General features: G+C 40.0%; 1 protein-coding gene across 2 annotated transcripts in view; it reads left to right on the top strand.

The window, feature by feature from the left end:
- LOC100476962 (histone-lysine N-methyltransferase SETDB2) overlaps window positions 1–22,242 on the top strand; it is a 91,563-nt gene that overhangs the window by 63,506 nt on the left and 5,815 nt on the right. For both annotated transcript variants that reach the window (XM_034665130.1, XM_011224813.3), the window contains 5 exons: window positions 6,321–6,442; window positions 10,709–10,816; window positions 16,948–17,081; window positions 20,980–21,023; window positions 21,217–21,288. In XM_034665130.1, coding sequence (XP_034521021.1) covers window positions 6,321–6,442; window positions 10,709–10,816; window positions 16,948–17,081; window positions 20,980–21,023; window positions 21,217–21,288 — 480 coding nt within the window. The remainder of the gene's footprint in view (window positions 1–6,320; window positions 6,443–10,708; window positions 10,817–16,947; window positions 17,082–20,979; window positions 21,024–21,216; window positions 21,289–22,242) is intronic.

Genomic DNA, 22,242 nt, shown 5'->3' with positions numbered 1-22,242 from the left:
CTCTCTCGCTGGCTGTCTCTGTCTCTGTCGAATAAGTAAATAAAATCTTAAAAAAAAAAAAAAAAGAATAGAAAAGGCAGCTTGCATAAGACCTGGTAAGAACCACGAAGCTCAGATGAAGGGTTCCTAACTCAGCCTGGTGTTTAGGGAAAGCTTTATGGAGGCAAAGATGCCCTTAGTTTTTAAGGACAAGAGTTAACCAGAGGTAGAAAGGTTGAAGGCGTGTTACATACAGAAAAGCACCCGCCACAAAATGTCACATGCCAACCACAAGTAAAGCAGTTGCATATTTTCATTCAGCCAGTGTTATCTGTAGAATGTTATTGGAGATGAGATTTTATCCTGACCTTTTCCTCAAACTCCAGACTGGTATAACCAACTTCATCAGTGCCTAGAATGATCTCAAACTGAATATGTCCCAAAGAGAATTCTCATTTCTCTGCACATACTTACATGTTCCACACCTGTTCAACCACCTGCCTTCCCCCTTCCATTCATCCAGTTCCTCGGGCCAGTACCTTTAGTACTGCCCTCAGTGCCTCTCTTTCTTCCTCACTTCCCGTCTAATGCATTAGTCAGACCAGTCAGTTCTGTTTTCAGAATATATCTTGAGCCTGACCACTTCTCACCTGCACTACCATCCAAGCCCCTGTGCACCATCATCTCCTGCCTAGAGTATTGGTCTGGCTCCTACTCTAACATCTCATAAAGATAAGGCTGCACGGCAGCCAAAATGATCTTTAAAAAAACAAAAAGTAAATGTGATTCTCCTACTCAGAGCCCTTCAATAGTTTCTCATTTCCTTCAGAATAATCTCTTACTGTGGCCTACAGTGTACCCCATGTCCTAATCTGATCCTGTCCCTGCCCATCTTGATGAATCTGCCACCCTTCACTGCCTATGGGTCTGCCAAGCCCCCAAACCTGTCCCTGCCTCGGGGTCTTTCTTTTTGCCTCCTATGTCTCACTTCCCCACCATAATTCAAGTCTCTCTCAAATGTATCCTCCACAGCTTTGCATGCCCATCCTATTTAAGAGAGCACCCTCCCACCCTCCTTTCCCTGCTCTAATTTTTTTTTTCATAGCACATATTGCTAGCAGGAGAAATACTTGTCTGTCTCTACTACTAGGATGTAAGTTCCATGAGAGTTGAAACTCTCATCTCATTCTCTGTTTTATTTGTAGCACCTAAAATAGTTTATAATAGGTTCTTACTAAGAATTTGTTGAAGGAATGAATGGGCTTGTATGTACCACTAAGGAGCTTTGCTTCTATTCTCTTGGTGATGGAGAAGGTCTTTCACAGGAGGAAAATCTGCCCAATCTGAACTAAAATCTTCTATTCTGAGTTCTGTGTATCTGAGAGTTGAGCAGATAGGTCCTATGGGCCTGTCAGTTGTGCCTAGGGAAATGAAGTCCCATAGTACCAACATGTCTGCTGAAGATCATCCCTGTGTGTGACTATAAGTTAGGTAATTCTAAAGAAGTCCACTGAACGTCCTACTCCTTGGCCATCCACCACTCCTCTCCTGCAACACACACATCCTTATTCCTGTTTATACATCCTAAAGCTGTCCCCAGTAATGTTCTCTGGCTCTCCCAAATACATACTCACATACTTCTCCCAAAGTTATATCCAGTCACATCATCCAGGGACAATCTGATGAAGCCATTTATTTTCCAAGTTCATTACCAAGCTTCTAGGTTATGTCTACTCCTCTTCTGTTTTGGTCTTTATCCATTTCAGGTGTGCAGTCACTGAACTCAGTGATAAAATTTACTTCTCTTACTTACCTGATATCTAATGGAAGAACTAAAATAGTAAGCTGCAATAAAGATTAAGTTGATCAAAGAAGAAAAGAGGAAGAAATTTCCAAGCCAGCACCATAATTTATTGCCAGTCTAGAACATAAATCATACCATTGTCAGGAGGGGATTGTAAATGGAATCATAGGATTAGTGACTCTCATTCCGTCATCCACTCATTTAATGGTGAAATGTGTTTCTTGGCTATCTGCCTTCTCCAGATTCTGTCCTCTGACTGGATTGCCCTTGTCTGGTGGGCTCCAGGACCATATCTGGGAAGAGGAACATTTGGAAGATACCCCTGATACCTCTGCAGAGGCTGTGGCCTTAGCAAACCCTTCCCGGGGGGACCTGGAGAGACCAAGATTCACTGTGTTGGTTTGAGTTAGTCATAGTTCATGTGTTCCTGGCCTGTCATTTTTCTGCAGCTTCATTCTGTAGAACTTTTCTTGGCTACTGGTTTCATTTTTTGAGAATTCTTGTTAGATCATTCTCTGTGAGTCCTTAGGTCTGCTAGATACAGTAGGGGACTTTGGGGAGCCCTGCTGTTCTTCGTTATTCTTGGTGTCAGCTGCTGATTCCCAAAAATGCCCAAGCCCCCATATACACCTATCTTTCACTGCCTGAATCTATACAGTTCCTGAATTCTGAAGGTGAGGAATATCAGTTATCCAAATGTATATGGTCCAGGAGTTTCAGATAATGCATAGCAAGTGTTCAGATAAGTGGGGGATGTCTGTCTATGTAAAAGCCTCCAGTGTGATTCCCCCAACTGCAGAGAGTTCTGTGCATCCTCCAGTCTGGGAGAGTGAACAAGTTAGAACAGCCAAAATCTTTTAAGAAACTATGATGAGGAGATGTTCTACCACAGAAAAGCCACTAGGGGGAGCCTGTGTGTCCCATTTTGGGTTTCTGCCCATCAGCTGGGGGAAAAATACTCTAGGTCAGAAGGCAGCAGTGTTGCTACCACCATCTTATTCCCAGGTGCCAAAACCCTAGAAGCCTGTGGACTTGGGAGTGCAACTCAGATGGGCAGAATCCCCAGCGCAAATACAGGGGGCCATGCTCAGGTATCCGCAGCCTGACAGCTCAGCCAGATACAGTATACCTCTCTGAACGCCCTGGTTTGCACAAGGAAAGGTAACACCGTGCAAAAATATCTAGCTCTTACACAACAAGAAGCATTGCATGCTATCAGATGTTATCATATTACTTTATTAGGGATTTTTATTCCAGCCTCCTAACTGATGCTTTTTTTTCCTTTTTTTAGCCTATGCTTTACAAATTTTCATGTCCAGTTTGTGTGTTCTTTAAAATAATACAGTATTTTGTCAAAAGTTTTGAGCCTGAGGTGAATACAACATTGGGATTTTTCCCCCCATTTTCCATCGAGGATAGGGTATTATGTTGTCAAATATTAATACATATTCTAAAGCATTGAAAACTATAAAGTGTAGTATTGGAGGAGGAAGTGATAGATCAATGGAACAAAATAGAAGTACAAGAACAAACCCAAACATATGTAATAATTAAATATATGGAAAGGAGATTTAAATCTGTGGCTAACCACTATGAAAATAAGTTAGATCCTCATCACATACTTTATAATAAAATAAATTTCACATTAATATTTAATAGAAAAAACATTTTAGAAGAAAATAGAGGTGTTTTCTAAGTTATGTCTCCTTCACCCAAGAGTAGAAACCATAAAAGATTGATATAATTTCATCAAATAAAACATTTAAACATTCTATATGTCATAGAACACTATAAACAAAGTTAAAAGACCATTATATAACTAACAAAGGGTCATCCTGAATACATAACAGGCTCATAAATCAATAAGGAAATAGTGAATAACCTAATAGAAAATGGGCTGAGGACATCAGTGCCAGAGAAGAAATGCAAATGCCACCTTACGGTATGTTAAATTCATAATTATAGATTATGTTCTACTTCTCTCTGCATTTTGTTGTCCTTTCTTTTGATGTAGTCATCTACTCTTCTGTCCTGGTTGTATCTTTATAATATGGTTTTAAATTGGGTAGGCAGATACCCATGTATTTTTTTTCGAAGTTTTCTTCACAGTCCATGCCGATTTATTCCTCCAAATAATCTCCCCCCCCCCAAGTTCTTTGACCTTCTTAGGATTTAAATTGAAATGTTGTTAAACCTAAAACTTGTTTGGGGAAGAAGTGACATTATAATGTCCAGTCTTCCTACTCAGGAGCATAGTATTTCTCTCCATGTATTGAGATCAAGCTTAAAACAACTGTTTTCTTTCCCCCACAATTTGAATTATTTATTTAGACCCAGAAAAGCATGCACATTGTCTCTTCACTTGACAGCTTTGTAATATCCTTTTTTACTCCACACTATGTTTTTGTTTTTCGTTTTCTATTGAAGTTTAGTTGATTAAAACAACTCTTTCATCATGTTATTCCCCTGCTCCAAATCCTTCCTGGCAGTCTTTCACCATCTGTTTCTCAAATTCTTTTCCAGCTTCCTCTGCACAGACTCTCCTCTTCAGCCTGGCTGGTTTTCTGCCTCCTGGTCAAACCTCTTGGCCTTTTCCCACATCGCTACTTCTGTCTCCAGTCCCTCCCGGCTCCCGTCCCCTTTCCCTCTGTCTCCAGGTTGTAGCAGCTCAAGACCCATGACCTTGACAACACTGCAATCCCACAGGGAGCGATTCCTCCCCTGGATCCGTAGCATCTATGGTGTTTTCCACCCAGCAGTTATATTACTTTGTGACATTTATTCTGTTATTTTATTTTGTAAGCTTCTTGCAGGCAACAATTCTGTCTCCTGTTTCCTTAGATCCTCTGCTGTGCTGTTCCTACAGTAGCCACTCCCTACACATGGCTGTGGAGCACTTAAAAATGCGGTTTATTCAGTTAAGACACTCTATAGGTGCAAAGTACACTGGGTTGCAAAGAGTCTGTACTGAAGAATGAATTTTATATTGATTAAATGGTGGTGGTTTGAAATGAATGAAAAGAAGCAGCTGGTCTGTTTCATTTCATCTGAAGCTTTTTCTCTCAGTCTCTCCCCTTTTTCGTGGTTGGTGGGGAGCAGAGGGACTACAAATTTATATCCTTACTAGTTAGGACCTAAATCCAGGAAACAGAAATTAATTCAAGAAGAAACTTATCTGAATGTGAGATAAATGCTGCTCCAAAGAGCAGTGTTCTGATTTTGTGCAATGCAAGATCTGATTTCAGAGAGAGACCGAGAAGTCTTACACTTTTGGATAACAAAAAGAACTTTTAGGAACCCTTTAAGTGGTTAACCTCATCTAAATTTAAAACTCTCACCATTAAATGGTAAAATAAATCTGTTTCAAAACGAAAAGTTGAAGATTAAAATCAGAAGTGTGTTCTACAGAAGACCAAGTCAATAAGAGGATAAACATTGGAAAGGGCAAGCAAGTTGTTAAATGGATGTGTGTGGCCAAATTAACAGCAAACTAATAGGTTAGAGAAGATTACCTGTCACTGACATGCCCAGTGGGGTTGTGGAAATGGATGGCTTCTTTTTCCCTCTGTCTCTTCCATTTTCTTCCTAGTTCTCCTTCTGTTAGTTTCTTCTCCTTTCTTCTATTAATTTCTTTAGGAAAAAAAATCGATTTCCTGCCTTTATGTATCTTTCTCTCCTAACTTATTATAATGCTAGATTAAAGTGCATTTAGGGGCGCCTGGGTGGCACAGTCGTTAAGCGTCTGCCTTCAGCTCAGGGCGTCATCCCAGCGTTATGGGATCGAGCCCCACATCAGGCTCCTCCACTATGAGCCTGCTTCTTCCTCTCCCACTCCCCCTGCCTGTGTTCCCTCTCTCGCTAGCTGTCTCTATCTCTGTCAAATAAATAAATAAAATTTTTAAAAAAATAAAAAAGTGCATTTAAATTAAAGCACCTTGCTCATTTACTTCTTTAATTCACTCAAAATTTATTTTTGAATAGAGTCTGACATAGGGAGCTAAAGAGTTGTTTACAGGCAGTTAACCAGAGTACTATTTCTTGAGCACATCATTGTTTTCTTGTTGGTGTTGACAATAATAATTATAGAGAGCTTAGTATCATCAAGGCAGTGTTTTGAGAGCTTTGTATTTTAATTCCTGGTTCTGTTTTTTTTTTTTCTTTTTTCTTTTTAGTTTATTTACTTATTTAATCTCTACACCCAACATGGGGTTCAAACTCAGGACTCCCAGATCATGAGTCACATGCTCTTCCGACTGAGCCGGCCAGGCACCCACTGGTTGTGTTTCTTGAATAAAGTTCTCCTCACGTTTAGACATATTAAATGAATTCATAATTATTGTCCGTTCTTGTATTAAACCATTTAAGAAATACACAATAAGTTGCTTTTCCACTTGGGTACCAATTTTTTTTTCCTCTATGGGAGTTGAGAATCTCTCATAAAAACAAGTGCCCTGCCTTATACTTTAAGACTGGTGGAGGAGTTACAGAGACCAAGAAGTTCCACTTTTCCATTTCTCATCAGGGATGTTACTTATAGGTGTCTTTCAGGTTGCAGAAAAGATGGAAAAAAGGACATGTGCACTCTGCCCCAAAGACATCGAGTATAGTGTCCTATACTTTGCACAATCAGAGAATGTAGCTGCTCATGAAAATTGTTTGGTAAGTTACTTAAAAACACATGAATCCTTTTAGGGAAGGACATACCAAAATAGATAAATGTACTTTGGAATCAGAATGATGAGTTGGCCATGATTTAGGCTTTTAAGTGGGAATTTGGGAAGCATATTTTTCTAACTTTTTAAACTGTTTCAGATCTAATCCTCTTGTGATTACATTTTAGCTTTATTTATAACTGATCGAACACAATTATGAAGAAGCTTCTTCAAAGATATTTTGATGAGATATTTCAAATATAACCAATACCCATAGATATTGCACCCAGATTTATAAAATCATACTGTATTTGCTTTATCTTGATTTTTTTTAAAGGAAATAAAACACAGATAGTTAAGAGCTCTTTAATTCTCTCTGTTCCCCTCCTACCATATCTCTCGAGATATATTGCCACCACAGATTTAGTGTTTCTTATTATCTTGTGTTTTTGATTCTATGTTCCCACCGTGTATATGAGTGCTTATAACAAGATATGATATTGTTTCACATGTTCTTGGACTTTGTAGAATTTCAGGCAAATTCTGTGGCTATTGAGATTTATCCATGTGATAAATTTAACTCTTAAGTCTTTAATTTTAAATGTTACAGAATTCCATTTTGTGACCGTCACTACTAAACTACTCTGGCGTGCATAAACATTTAGGATTTTCCACTTTTTTTCATATAACTAACCAGCTGTCATGAACATCTTTGTATAGGTCTCCTAATTCATGGGAGAATTTCTCTGGTGTAGGGCACATAGCTAAAACCAGAATTGCTGGGTACAGAGGGAGCGTTTTGCACCTCCCTGTATGGGTCACATTGCTCTCCAAGAGGAGTGCACCAAGTTTGACTTCCACATTGGTTCAGAATTATTTTCTCTTCTTCCTTGCCATACATGATATTATGAAATTTAATTTTTTCCTCTCGGATGGATGTGAAATGGTCTCGTTTGCATTTCCTAGATTATTAGTGCGATTGTGCCTCATTTGGCTGTGCTTATGCATAGTTCTGTCTCTTGCTTCTGTGGCTTGTGCTCATAGACTGCATTTTGTCTTTAAGATATTGATTACGCTTACATGTATATATATGATTATATAAATAGATTCTAATGCTTTATTATGTACATTGGCTTTTAATTTGTGGTGTTTCCTATCAGAGGCTTATAATGTAGTTAAATTCATCCTTATTTTCTTTTATAATTTGTAGGATTTTTCTCCTAAGAAACTCTTTCCTTTACTAAAGTTCTTTTTTCCACCCAAATTTTAAAATTTGGCTTTTCTCATTTAGTTCCTTAATCCAACTGGAATTTATTTGAACTACTCTGTAAAGTAGACATCTCCTTTTTTTTTAAATATGACTAACCACTTTTCCCAGCATTATTTATTGACTAATCTGTTCTTTTCTCGTTGATTTATAGTGATAATAATGATAACTATCATTATTATTCAGTATTCTCCAGGTGTAAGGTAATGTTCTGGGAACTTAACCCTAAAAGGTAGGTATCATTATTATGCCCAAACTAAAGATGAAACAATTGAGGCACAGAGAAGTTAAGTCACTTGGCCAAGGTCACACAGCTGTAAGTGCCTGAGCCAGGATTCTTACCCAGGCTGCCTACTTCTAGAACCCTCACTCTTAACCCGGTGTGCTAACAATGTAATATTTGCACGTAGATCTGTTTCTGTCTCTATTCTGTTCCATTGGTCACTTTGTCTCTCCCTGAGCTTGCACAACATTGTCTTAATTACTATAATTTTATGATAAGCCATGGCTGTTTTTTGGTGCTTTGAATTTTGGGATCAGCTTACAAGGTTTCATACAAATTCCTTTTGGAATTTTAACTGGAATTCCATTGAATGTATAGATGAATTTGGGGAAAATGTTATGAGTATTTCTGTCCATTAACACAGTCTGTCTCCAGCAATTCATGTCTTCTTTTTTGAATTTCAGAAATATTCAATAGTTTTTTTTTTCTGTAGAGGTCTAAAACTTTGGGTTAAGCTTTTTCCTGGATTTTTGTTTGTTTGTTTCATTACCTTTTCCTAATACCTTTAAAAAAAAAAAGTATAAAAAAATTGAAGCACAGTTGACACACAATGTTACATGTTTCAGGTGTAAACATATTGAGTAATTCTACTCTATACATCATGGTGTGCTCACTGTAAGGGTAGCCATCTGTCTCCATATAGTCCCTTTTACAGTACCTTTGGCTATATTCCCTATGCTGAGCTTCTTATCCCTGTGACTTACTCATTCCATGACTAGAAGCCTATACCCCTCATTCCCCTTTACCTTTTTGCCTGTGGCCTCCCACCCTCCCTCTGGCAACTTTTAAAACCAGTTTATTTTCTGTTTATGGGTCTGTTTCTGCTTTTTTATTCATCTATTTTTAGTTTCCACATATAAGTGAAATAGTATGGTATGTGTCTTTCTCTGCCTGACATTTCACTTAGCATGATACCCTCCAGGTCCATCCATGTTGTTGCAAATGGCAAGATACTATTCTTTTTTATGACTTTTTTATGACTAATATTCCGTTGTGTGTGTGTATATATATACACATGTGGTGTGTGTGTGTGTGTGTGTGTATTACACACCTTCTTTATCCATTCATCTACCAATAGATGCTTAGGTTGCTTCCATATCTGGGCTCTTATAAATAATGCTGCAATAAACATAGGGGTAAGCATATCTTTTCAAATTAGTATTTTCATTTTCTTTGGGTAAATACCCAGTAGTGGAATTACTGGATCGTATGGTATTTCTATTTTTAGTTGTTTGAGGAAACTTCGTATTGTTTTCCATAGTGGCTCTGCAATTTACATTCCCACCAACAGTGCACAAGAGTTCCTTTTTCTCCACATCCTCACCAACACTTGTTATTTCTTGTCTTTTGGATACTAGCTGTTCTCACAGGTGTGAAGTGATATCTCCTTATGGTTTTGACTTACTTTTCCCTAATGTTGAGTTATGTTGAGAATCTTTTCATGTCTCTCTTGGCCATCTATACATCTTTGTGTGAAGATATTTTTTCAGGTCTTCTGCTCATTTTTAATCAGATATGTCATTTGCAATATCTTCTCCCATTCAGTAGGTTGCCTTTTCATTTAGTTGATGGTTTCCTTTGCTGTACAAAAGCTTTTTATTTTGGTGTGGTCCCAACAGTTAATTTTTGCTTTTGTGTCCCTTGCCTGAGGAGACAGATCTAGAAAACTGTTATGGCTGGTGTCTAAGAGATTACTGCCTATGTTTTCTTCTGGAAGTTTTATGGTTTCAGGTCTCACATTTAGGCCTTTAATCCATTTTGAGTTCGTTTTTGTGTATGGTATAAGAAAGTGGTCCAGTTTCATCCTTTTGCATGTGCATGTCTAGACATGCATCATTAATTGAAGAGAGTCTTTTCCCCAGTGGATATTCTTGCCTCCTTTGTTGAAGATTAGTTGGCCATAAAATCATGGGTTTATTTCTGGAGTTTCTGTTCTGTTCCATTGATCTATATGTCTATTTTTGTGCTGTACCAGACTGTTTTGATTATTATCACTTTGTTGTATACCTTTAAATCTGAGATTGTGCTACTTCCAGTTTTGTTCTTCTTTCTCAAAGATTGCTTTGGCTATTTGGGGTCTTTTGTGGTTCCATACAAATTTCAGTATTATTTGTTCTAGTTCTGTGAAGAATGCTATTGGTATTTTGGTAGAGATTGCATTGAATCTGTAGATTGCTTTGTGATTGCACTGTGTAATGTTGATCTTTAAGTCAGAAAGGGTTGGATTCAGGTAACACATAGAAACTTGAGCCAACCTAAACCTAAAAGTGGGTTTTTAATCAGACTGCAGGGGCATTTCATGGCTCCTGAAGACAGGCATGCAGGCAGGTCTTAGAACAGTAGCTAGGAAGCCATCAGGAAGCCCTCTTGTCCTCTCTAGCCCTCGTTTCTGTATTCCTCTCTTTGCAGACTGGCTTGCTGTCTACTATGTGGCTCAGAGTCTATTCTACTCTCTCAGGATAGGGAATCCAGTTGGCTCAGCTTCGGGTCAGGGCCCCAACCAGGTCAGGGTTATGCAGTATAAAACATGCCTGGGGATTGGGGCCACTTCCAAAAAAAAGCAGGGTGGCTTGTGATCTGCTTACATACCCTAAAGGTGGTCACTCTTTTACCCCCAATCCATCTTCCACTCCTGGTGAGTACTTTGTGATATGATTTTCTGATCTGTAGCTTTCAACGGTAGTTTGTGCGTACCCTGAATTTTTTCTTTTCCCAATCTGTAGCTATATTCTTCAGCACTTGTGGAATGTGAGGATCACGATCCATGTAATCAAGATAGATATTTTGATGTGGAATCAGTAAAGAAAGAAATCCAGAGAGGAAGGAAGCTGGTAAGTATAAATGATTTTATTAGTCATACGAGATGAACAGATATTGAAGGGGATGTTTCCAAAAGAAAGTCTACTTGATTGATAAACCAGGGATAGAGACACATCTTGGAGAACTGAAAGACATAGGACCTGTATTGGAAACTTAGATTCAACTGAACAATGCTTCATCAGCAAAGTAGATATGAGTTAGAATGCTTTTGGCTGTAAGTAGAAGGAATCCTCAACTCAAACTGGCTTTAACAAAAAAGATGCTCATTTTCTTCGTTAGCCAGAGGGAAAACTGGCTTCAGAGTTGGTTGATTTAGTGGCTTAATGGTGTCATCAAGAGCCCGTCGTCCTTTCTGTCATCCTGTCCACATCACTTCGTCCTCTTGTGGTCATAGGGTGGTCACAGACAACAACTGAAGTGTCAGTCTTATTCCTGTCTGGTAAGGGGTGCCTGGGTGGCACAGCGGTTGGGCTTCTGCCTTCGGCTCAGGGCGTGATCCCGGCGTTATGGGATTGAGCCCCACATCAGGCTCCTCCGCTATGAGCCTGCTTCTTCCTCTCCCACTCCCTCTGCTTGTGTTCCCTCTCTCGCTGGCTGTCTCTATCTCTGTCAAATAAATAAATTAAAAACAAAAATCTTTATTCCTGTCTGGTAAAAGAAAAAGTTCATCCTCAAGCATTGAATAAGACCCCTTCTGAAAATTTAATTAGGCCACACCCATCTTCCTGCTCTAGTTGCTAAAGGTGGGGCCATAACTAATCAGGATCAACCTCCTTGGACCTGGATCAGCTCCCCTTGGGAAGAGTGTGGAGTGGCTGCCCTGTTGGTTCTGTTACAGTAGACTTCCTCTGTGAAAAGCCTTTGTGGCTTAGCAAGCGGTACAGCAGGTGTGAGCACCCAATGCCCACCATGACAGTAAGGTTTATGATCTGGAACATTTATTTAGTCTTTACAAGGTGTACACATATTTGAGGGCAGTTTCTGCACAGCTTGATGTGCTTTGAGAAGGGTCAGCACAGATCACTCAAGCAGTCAAGCACCTTAGTGCAGGTGGGGCCCAGGAAGCCATTCCAGTTGGGGAGGAGAGGGGGTAGCACAGATGGGGAAGGAGGAATCTCAGGGAAAGGGAACAGGATGAGCAAAATTTTGGAAGGCAAGATAGACATGGCATGTTCCTAAAACAATAGGCATATGACTGTGGCATCCTCTTTACTGACTTCATGGAATTCCGTGGGATAGACCAGAATGCATGAAACCATTCCTTGTTGTTAGGTAAGTTGACTCTGGTTTTTCACTATAACAACTAATGCCACAGTAAACATCTTTGTACACGTATCCTGTGTACTTGTTTGAGCATTGCTGTAAAGCACATTCCTAGAAGTGAAATGGCTGAGTCAAAGAGAATTCCCTTAAAAATTTTGAAACATGAGGGGCACCTGGGTGGCTCAGTTGGTTAAGTGTCTGTCTTCACCTCAGGTCATGATCTCTAGGTCCTGGGATCAAGCCTGCATCAGGCTCTCTGTTCAGTAGGGAGCCTGCTTCTCCCTCTCCCACTCCCCCTGCTTGTGTATGCTCTTGCTCTCTGTCAAATAAATTAATAACTTGAAACATGCTAATAAACTGGCCCCAGAAAGGTTGTACCGTTTTGTACTTCTGTGGATGAAAGAACACTCTTCCCAGCCCTTGACAAAAATGAGTATCACGAATCTTGTTACTTTTTGCGTCTGACAGGAAGTATTACCTTGCATTTCCCCTCGTCACCGGAGAGAGGTTGAACGTTAGTCCTTAGGCATCTGCCTCCCTCCCAGCCCACCAAGCCCCAGCCGTTCTTCCATGATCCCTTTACAGTCAGTGACCCCACTTCATAGCTACTGTCCTGTGAACAGCCTGGACTCCCTCTCCACACCACCCACACGCACATTTCCTTACTCACCTAGCAAACCACCCACCCCCGGTGAAATGCTCCTGTCTGTTGTCTGCATATGCTGAGTAGTACTGGCACTTGAACAGTTGAACAACTGGACAAAAACCCACAAATGTGTTGACTGATCTTAGATTCATGGCCACAAACCTCAAAGGGAACCTCAACATGTCACCCCCACCCTTCACTGTTTCATATCCTCTCATCTCTTTTAAAACCTCTCCCCACCCCAACTGCTTATCCCCAAGTTGGTGACTATGCCTTATTATCTTTGATAGACTTTTTTTTAGAGCAGTTTTAGGTTCACAGAACACTTCAGGGGAAAGTACAAAGATTTCACATACACTTCCCACCCCCACACATACGCAGCCGCCTTTTTATGAACATCCCCCATCACAGTGGTGCGTTGTTACAACTGATGAACCTACATTGACATATCATTAAAACACCCGAAGTCCATAGTTTACATTAGGGTTCATCTTGGTGGTGTACATATCTTTGTCTGATTTTTACTGAGAAATGGAAGCCATTAGCCAAGAACTCCTACTATCCAAACCACTGCCCATCCACTTCTGTCTCCAGACTCTGGGACCTCCCTCTTGTCAGTCAGTCCTCCACTTAGACTTTGGAGTCATCACCTGCTCCTCCTTAAGGATTAGGCTCTTGCATTTCCCTTTATCCCATTCACATCTGTACTCCCCCTTGCACCTGATTATTTCCTTCAGCATATATCCATGATCAACTGATCATGTCATCTTAAATCCTCCTTTGTACACAAAAAACCTGGTCAATTACAATGTCACTTCTGTCTTTAGCTGACCTTTCAGCAGTATTCATCATATAGGTGTCCGTGCCCTGCATCTTGAACTTTCTTCCTTTGACTTCCTGCACACACTCTGCTACTACGTCTCTTGCCTTCCTGGCTGCTTCTTCCCAGGCACCTTGGCTGTTTTTCCTTCTCTGCTAAAGTGTGCAGTCCCCAAGGCTCTCCTGGGCGCCTTCCTCCATCTGGACATCTTTCCTGTGTGACCTCTTCTAGTTCCCATGGCTTCAATTCCATACTTATGCCAGGGACTCTATACCTCCAGCCATGATAACCAACCTGACATATCTGTATGAATATCTAATAGCATCTCATGTTAAACTGGACAGTGAACACAGTTCCAGCCCCTGCACACACATACATACACTCCATTCAAACCTGTTCACACCTCACCTCAATGAACTGTGCACCATTCATCCATCATCATCTTCTCATCAGCCTCCCAGCCCATCTCCTAGCCTATCAGCGTCACCCTGCAGACCCTCTATCTTCCCCTTCTCTCTGTCACTAATCCCCTGCAGTAAAGTCATGGATCTCCCTTGGACACTTGATAAACGTCACTGATCTTTGTTCTGCATTCCCTCCTGCCCTCCCTACCCCAGCCCATTCTCCACACAGCCACAATAGTGTTTTTAAAATACTGATCACGGGGCGCCTGGGTGGCGTGGTCCTTAAGCATCTGCCTTTGGCTCAGGGCGTGATCCCAGGGTCCTGAGATCGAGCCCCACATCAGGCTTCTCTGCTAAGAGCCTGCTTCTTCCTCTCCTACTCCCCCTGCTTGTGTTCACTCTCTCACTGGCTGTCTCTCTCTCTCAAAATAAATAAAATCTTTAAAAAAAATAAAATACTGATCACTTGGGGCCCCTGGGTGGCTCAATCCGTTGAGCATCTGACTCTTTATTTCACTCAGGTCACGGTCTCAGGGTCATGAGATTGCGCTCCAAGCTGGGCTCTGGGGCTCTGTGCTCTGTGCTCAGCACTATATCTGCTTGGGATTCTTTCTTTCTCCCTCCCCTCTGCCCCTCCCTCAGCTCATTCTCTCTCTCTCTCCATCCCTCCTTCCCTCCCTCCGCCAATAAATAAATAAAAAAATCTTTAAAAAAAAAATAAAATACTGATCACTTTTATGTTCCCATTGTACAAAGACAAAACCCCAACTCCTTAGTCTAGTTTGTAACCCCTACATGACTCAGCCTTTACTTACTCCTTGGATCTTACCTCTGACTCTTCCCCTACCCTCATCTCAGCTCCATCAACATCAGACCACCCCTCTTGTCCTTCCAGTAAGCTTGCCAACAGGAGGCTCATTTTTGCCACAAGAATATAAAGCCTTCTGCCTAGAATATCCTTTCCGCTGCTTTTTGCCTGCTGGGAGCTCTCATTATTCAAATCTAAACTTCTGTATCACCTCCTCAGAGAAGCCTTAACTGACCCCCAATCTGAAACAGGGACCCAGTGACAACACCTTATTTTAATTCTTACGAAGCATATATCACTGTGTTTCTTTGAGATAATCCATATATTTTTATTAGCTCATTCTTTGTACTAATTAAGCACTTGGTAAATACTGATATCGATAGTCTTATTGCTATAATTACTAGAGCCATTCTTATTTATGTTAAAATTGAAATTTATGTTCATTAAAAGACATAATTAAAGAGAGTGAAGAAACAAAACACAGACTGGGAAAAGATATTTACAACACATGTATCACTATGTTTTTAAGTTTGCTTTATGTGATCATGGTCTATCTCTCTCCGCTAGAATGTTAACTTCACAAGGGCAGGACCTTGTCCCCTGCTGTTTCCCTCTACCCTAGAACAGAGCCTGCCATATCACAGTTACTCAGTAGTCTTTAAGGGAATGAAATTTTATTAACCTTTGTATTTCTTCTGTGATTTGCCTGTTTTCATTTTTTCTGAGTTTAGCAGTCTTAACCCTTTATCAAATATGCAGCAAACATTTTTCTTTTTTTATTGATACATTTGACACATAATATTAGTTTCAGGCATACAACACAGTGATTTGACCTGTGTATACATTACGAAATGATCACCACAATAAGCCCAATTACCATCTGTCACCATATTCCAGTATCATTGACTATATTCTCTATGCTCTGCATTATGTCCCCGTGATTTATATTTTTAGTAACAGAAAGTTCATACCTCCTAATACCCTTCACCTCTTTTGCCTACCAGTTTGTTCTTTGCATTAATGAGTCGGTTTCTGTTTTCAAACATTTTCATTGTTTTTTTGGTAGCTATCACCATAAAAATGGAAGATTAAATTTTTTATGTAGTCAGATTTGTCAGTCTTTTTCTCTATGGCTCCTGAATTTCCTTCCTTGCTTAGCCTTCCTGACCTTAACCCCATACATTTTTATTAACTTTAAAACTTTTTCTCAGAGCCTTAATCCATGTAGAATTTATTTGGGAATATATTGTGAGGTAGGGATGTAACTTTATTTTTTTCTACACATAAAGCCAGGTGGCCCCCCTCAAATTAAATGATCTTTGTGCTCTGATTTGAAATTCCACCTTTAGCATAATCTAATTTCTTATCCATATTTGAATTTTCTTTATATGTATGGTTGCTTATGCTGACTTTAGGATATTGTTTGAGCTATTTCCTGTTTGCAAGGTGGTTTCATTGTGCTTCCCCTTCATTCAGACAGAGCCTGCTGTAAATCAGATCAGCCTTGGGCATGGCTTGGACTCCCCTAAACCAGTTAGATTGCTGTGGTCACATACTGTCCTAGCCATTTTTACACCACCTTCAATAATATAAAATACCACATCAGTTGACTAATATAGAAAAGCAAGAGATCAAATAAATTGAACTTAGAAAAAATTTGCTATTCAGGGTTTTGTTTTTTAATTTTAAATTTTTGGCCCTACTACATAGACTCCAGAGAGGTTTCACTTACTTTATCTCACGTTGTCCTCAGTAAAACTGTGAGACAGGCAGTGTTATCCCCAGGGAGAGATCTGGGTCTAAGAGAGGGAGAGACTGCTGGGTCACACAACTCTCTGCGGCACCATTGGCCACCCTCGCCACAGGCCCCAGTGTCCCTAACAGGACCCCTTGCCTAGTGCGGGACAGATCTCTTTTTAGAAATCTCTTGTAAAAAGAGAAAGGTTTTGTTTGTTTTAAAACAAAAAGGGCTTTCTGTTTTTAATCAGATCATTACAGGTCAGTGCCAACCACATACTTTACTTAGCAGAGGTTTTGCTGAAATTTCAAACTGAGCAGCCAGATGTAAATACCTAACATTTGTGGCTGAGGACATTAGGGCTACTGACTTAAAAATAACATTTAATGACGTCTTTAACTTTAAATTTTAACAAAGATTATGAAAAACAGGTGCTTACTCAGTAAAATTTATTCTTCTGTAGAAATGCGCATTTTGTAATCAAAGAGGAGCCACCGTGGGATGTGATTTAAAAGCCTGTAGCAAGAGTTACCACTTTTTCTGTGCCAAGAATGACCACGCAGTTCTACAAACTGATGGATCTCGAGGAATTTATAAGTATGTATAATTAAACAGTTTAAAAGCTACATTTGGGGAAATGGAATGAGAAATGGTTAGATTAAGACAAAGAGGGTGTTTTGTTTTGTTTTTTTTAAAGATTTTATTTATTTGACAGAGAGTACAAGCAGGGGGAGTGGCAGGGAGAGGGAGAAGCAGGCTCCCCATCGAGCAGGGAGCCCGATGCGCGCAGGGCTCCATCCCGGGACCCTGAGATCATGACCTGAGGCGAAGGCAGACAATTAACCAACTGAGCTACCCGGGCGTCCCAAGACAGAGGTTTTTTTTTGTTTTTTGTTTTTTTTGTTTGTTTGTTTTTTAAGATTTTATTTATTTATTTGACAGAGGGAGAGACAGCCAGTGAGAGAGGAAACACAAGCAGGGGAGTGGGAGAGGAAGAAGCAGGCTCCCAGCGGAGGAGCCTGACGTGGGGCTCGATCCCAGAACGCCAGGATCACGCCCTAGCCAAAGGCAGATGTTTAATGACTGAGCCACCCAGACGCCCTGAAGACGAAGAGATTTTTTTAAAAGATTTTGTTTATTTATTTGAGAGCAAGGAAGCGGGGTGGGGAGGAGGAGCAGACTCCCCACTGAGCAGAGAGCTGGACCGATGTGGGGCTCGATCCCAGAACCCTGGGATCATGACTGAGCAGATGCTTAACCAACTGAGCCACCCAGCACCCCCACAAAGAGATTTTTAAAGATAATTTTATGCAAATGGTTTCCAAGTAAGAACGTGGTTTGGGGGATGCTCCATTGGGAACCTGATTTCACAGTACCTTCCTTCAATATCATAGAAAGAAAATAGCAGAGTTGGTTCTGGTTTTAATCTTCCTACATGCCTTCTTTCCCTGGTTGCCATACTTGTGTGAGTGACCTAATGGGTGGTCACAGGACCTAGAACCAGGTCACTGTTGCTCTCTTGTGCAAACAGGAGGCTTGTTAGCCTCAAGTCCATGGTTTATCCATCTTGTCTGCTGAATGAATGTTTTTTTCCCCACAACTCTCACCTATAAAGAACTTTTAAAAATGATAAACTATGCCCCAAATATAGTAATGTCATTAAGTCCTTGAAGAAATTAATCCTGTTTGAATTGCTTTTGGCTTTTAAATCTTAATTCCCTTCTTTCGATAATTCTTTAATGTTAATTTTGACCCAGTAAGGCATATTTCAAGTCCAATAGAATTGTATTTGTTTTATCCAGGAAGAAACTTATCTTCCTTCTGATGAAAGATTGCAGTTCAGTTAAATAATTAGACAGTTTAATCAGATGAAATCAGAAAGCCAGTTGTTAATTGATGATTCAGGTCATGTTCAGTTTTTTGGTACGTGGATGCAGTCTAAAACATGTCATATTGGGGCGCCTGGGTGGCTCAGTCAGTTGAGCGTCTGCCTTCAGCTCAGGGCATGATCTCAGGGTCCTGGGATCGAGCCCCACTTTGGGCTCCCTGCTCAGTAGGGAGCCTGCTTCTCTCTCTCCCTGTGCCTCTCCCCTTTGCTGTGCTCTTTGTCAAATAAATAAATCTTAAAAAAAAAATTAAACATGTCATATAAAGTTAAAAAGATATCTAGAAGTTTTGACCTTTTTTAAAGTTATGAAATGGAATAAAAAAGAAAATGATGGTCTGAAGTTGAAGAGCCAGGCAGATACTTCTCACTTCTTTGGGGCATGTGCATACATTCTGATGGAATATTTTAAATTTCAGTGAAATATTTTCATTCACAATATTCTGAATGAGAGCATTATCTTTTTAATATGATTTTTGTGAGATCCTAAATATTTTAAAATTGCATTTGGAGGCTAGATTTCCCCCCCCTTTGGGCACATACCCCCAATTTCATCAGTGTTTCAGGTACTACGTTGTTTTATCTAATAATCACTTACTTTGTGCCAGAAATACTTCCAAGTACTTTACAAATGTTAACACATATAATCCTCATAACAACCCAGTGAGGTAGACATTATTACCCCTGCTTTACAGATCCAGACACTGAGGCCCTATGAGACTTAGTCATTTGTCCCCAGGTCACACAGCTGGTGAGTGGCAGAGCTGGGCTTTAGAGCTCTGGAGTTCTTGCTCTTCACCACCACATCCTCTTCAGGCTTAGGAGCCTATATTCTAAAACAATATGGGCAAGCCTATTATTAAAAGGAATTTGCTAAATAATTTTATATCCGATTTTGAGCAAGTTCCATAGGTATTTTATTGCTTGAGACTAGAAAGGAATGTGTAAATCATATTAATTTTGTATCATACTTTTTATATTTGATTTTCTCAGAAGTGCATAGATTGTATTATCCTTTTTTTTGGAGAAATATCTTTTTTTTTTTTTTTAAGATTTTATTTATTTATTCGACAGAGATAGAGACAGCCAGCAAGAGAGGGAACACAAGCAGGGGAAGTGGGAGAGGAAGAAGCAGGCTCATAGCAGAGGAGCCTGATGTGGGGCTCAATCCCATAACGCCGGGATCACGCCCTGAGCCGAAGGCAGACGCGTAACCGCTGTGCCACCCAGGCGCCCCTATCCTCACTTTTTTTTTAACCTTCCCAGAGAGTTCATTTTATTTTGACTTCCATAATGACCTCAAACACCCACTAGACATACTGTTATTAGCAGAGCTGTAAGACTGAACAAAAAGGAGTCAATTGCCACTATATTTTAAAGCTTGCAAAAATACTGGTCTTGTGTTAGTAGAACCAATGAATAGAGCCTCAATGAAATAATCATTTTCGTCATTATCAATATCAGGTGAACTTCTATGCACTTTTTAATTGAATTTAAATATTCAGTTGTTAGAGTGCTTATCATACACAAAGTACCTTGCTAGGTGTAGTGAGAATATAAAGAGGAACAGGACATGGGCTAAATCTCAGAGAACCTAGCACCTTGTGGAAGGACCAGAGAGGCCAGAACCCATAGAAGCACATGGCATGACAGGAGCAGGAGGGGATTCGCATGAAACTGACTTGGCCTTGAGTTGGTAACTGTTGAAACGGAGTGATGTGTAGGGGCCCATGGGGCTCATCATCTCTCCTCCACTTTTAGATGTGTTCAAAATTTTCCATAATAAAAAAAAATGTAAGTGCCTGGCAAACGAATGTGCTTAGATACTGGAATCCAAAGGGTGAGGAGATTAATTTGCTTGGAGCAGGGGATGGGTTGCCAGGAAGACTGCATGTAAGAGGTGGAAATTGGTGTAAGACAGGAAGAATTCATACGTTCCTATAGGCAAGAGGGAGCCTGCCTCCCGAGGGTCAGAACCCTAAGGAAACGAGACGTACCTGGGGGCTGAGAAGGATAGAGCCTGGGGAAGAAATGGGGCCTGTGCAGCTCCTCAAAATTTACTCATTCCATTTCTTCTTCATAGCCTGCAAGGCTGCTTGCTTCTCTTCCAGGGCATTGATCTGTTCTAGATTCATGCAGTTCAACTCTCAAGTCAGGGGGAGATAGCTGTTGAGTTAGAAAACTACTTTCCCAAAAATTCATGCATGCAATTTTGTGCTATTTATTGTTGAAAATCAGAAGAACTTGGTGTAGTCAGATGAAAATTTGTCTTAGATTTTAGATCTTTAGATGTCTTTCTTCATACAGTAAAATCCCACTGACCACCATATGAGTTACTTACCATTGTTCAAAATGTTTCACACGCACTCCTTCAGAGAGCGTACCAGCTTGAGGGCTGAGAGCACAAAAGGCATCTGACAGAGGCTCCGTCCGCATTTGATGAGGGTCAGTAACATACAGGTTTGGACAGCGTTTTTCTTTTACAAATATTTAGGATAAAGCCATCATGAAAAATAGGTTAGTTCCTTTTTAAATCATAAGAAAATAGGTATAATATTTAAAAAGTGTAAGTAAAAATATTTAACAATTCTTTGAAATTGCATGTTTCAGAGTGTTTTGCAAACAACATGCTCCATCGAACAACGCTTATAATGGTAAGTCTCTAAAATTTAGCACTGTGGGTTTAAAGAAAGGTATACATTTAGGTAAGACATGGGATATCCTGATTACTAGCCTCGCTGAATTAAATACAAGTATTTGAGTTAAATTTTTTACATACTTATAAAATTGTCATTTTCTTTGTGCAGCGTGCATATAATAGACTAACTTTTCTTCTTTTCAAACTAGACCTACTCCAAGGAAAGTCTCTGTCTGGTACCTTCCATCCTCACTACAATCAGAGGGCCAAACGAGGACGTGGTAAAAATCTTTTGACTTTTGTAACTGCTTCTCTTCTAAAAGAATATCAGCATTTCCAGTAGATAAAACTGAAAAATTGCTGCACATTTCCTAAAATTTCCTAAGAATGCATGATTAGCATTTCAGTTTTAATTAAGAAAAACTGGGCCCTGGCTAACTGGAGTTATGGGATGTACATTCACTCATGAATGGCCTCTGTATTCTGCCTCTGAAATGCTCACTGTGGACCAGACTCAGGACCTCTTTGGAAAAGGCTTAGTGCCATGTCATGCCAATTGCATTTTTTGGTGGTAAACAACACTCTAAACAGTATCGCTACCCTCATTTCTCAGTCAATACCCTTTTATCAGGAATTATTATTTAAAAATATAGCTATAATCAGTGTTTACTGATAGGGAAAGGTAACAATGTTTTTTTTTTTAAATTTTTTTTGGGGGGGAAGCATGCACATGAGCTGGGGGAGGGGCAGAGGGAGAGAGAGAATCTCAAGCAGACTCCACACTTAGCATGAAGCCGGACAAGGGGCTCAATCTCTTGACCCGAGTCAAGAGTCAGACACTCCACTGACTGAGCTAGTCAAGCACCCCAATATTTTGAATTAAAAATTTTTTTAGACACAACACAGTTGTGAATCCTCTCCCCAGAAGAAACTATCAGTTTCATTTGGATTCTTCTAAAAATTTCCTATACAAACATACCTACTGCTGTATTTTGTTTTCATTCAGACATCCTTCCATATCTGTACAAATGAATCTAATTTTTGAAAGACTGCATATTCCATTGTGTGTATTATTCAGTTGTATAGGTGAATTACAACTGAACTAGTCTCTGCATGATGGGCACTGAGGTTGTTTCCATTTTTTTTTTCTATCACATTAAATAGTGTAGTTAACATTTTTCCCCATTCATCTTTGTACCTTTATGCAACTATGCCATTTGGAAAACTTCGTGTAG

This window comes from Ailuropoda melanoleuca, chromosome 7, assembly GCF_002007445.2.
Source record: "Ailuropoda melanoleuca isolate Jingjing chromosome 7, ASM200744v2, whole genome shotgun sequence".
Taxonomy (NCBI): Eukaryota; Metazoa; Chordata; class Mammalia; order Carnivora; family Ursidae; genus Ailuropoda; species Ailuropoda melanoleuca.
This window is presented reverse-complemented; position numbering and strand designations above follow the sequence as displayed.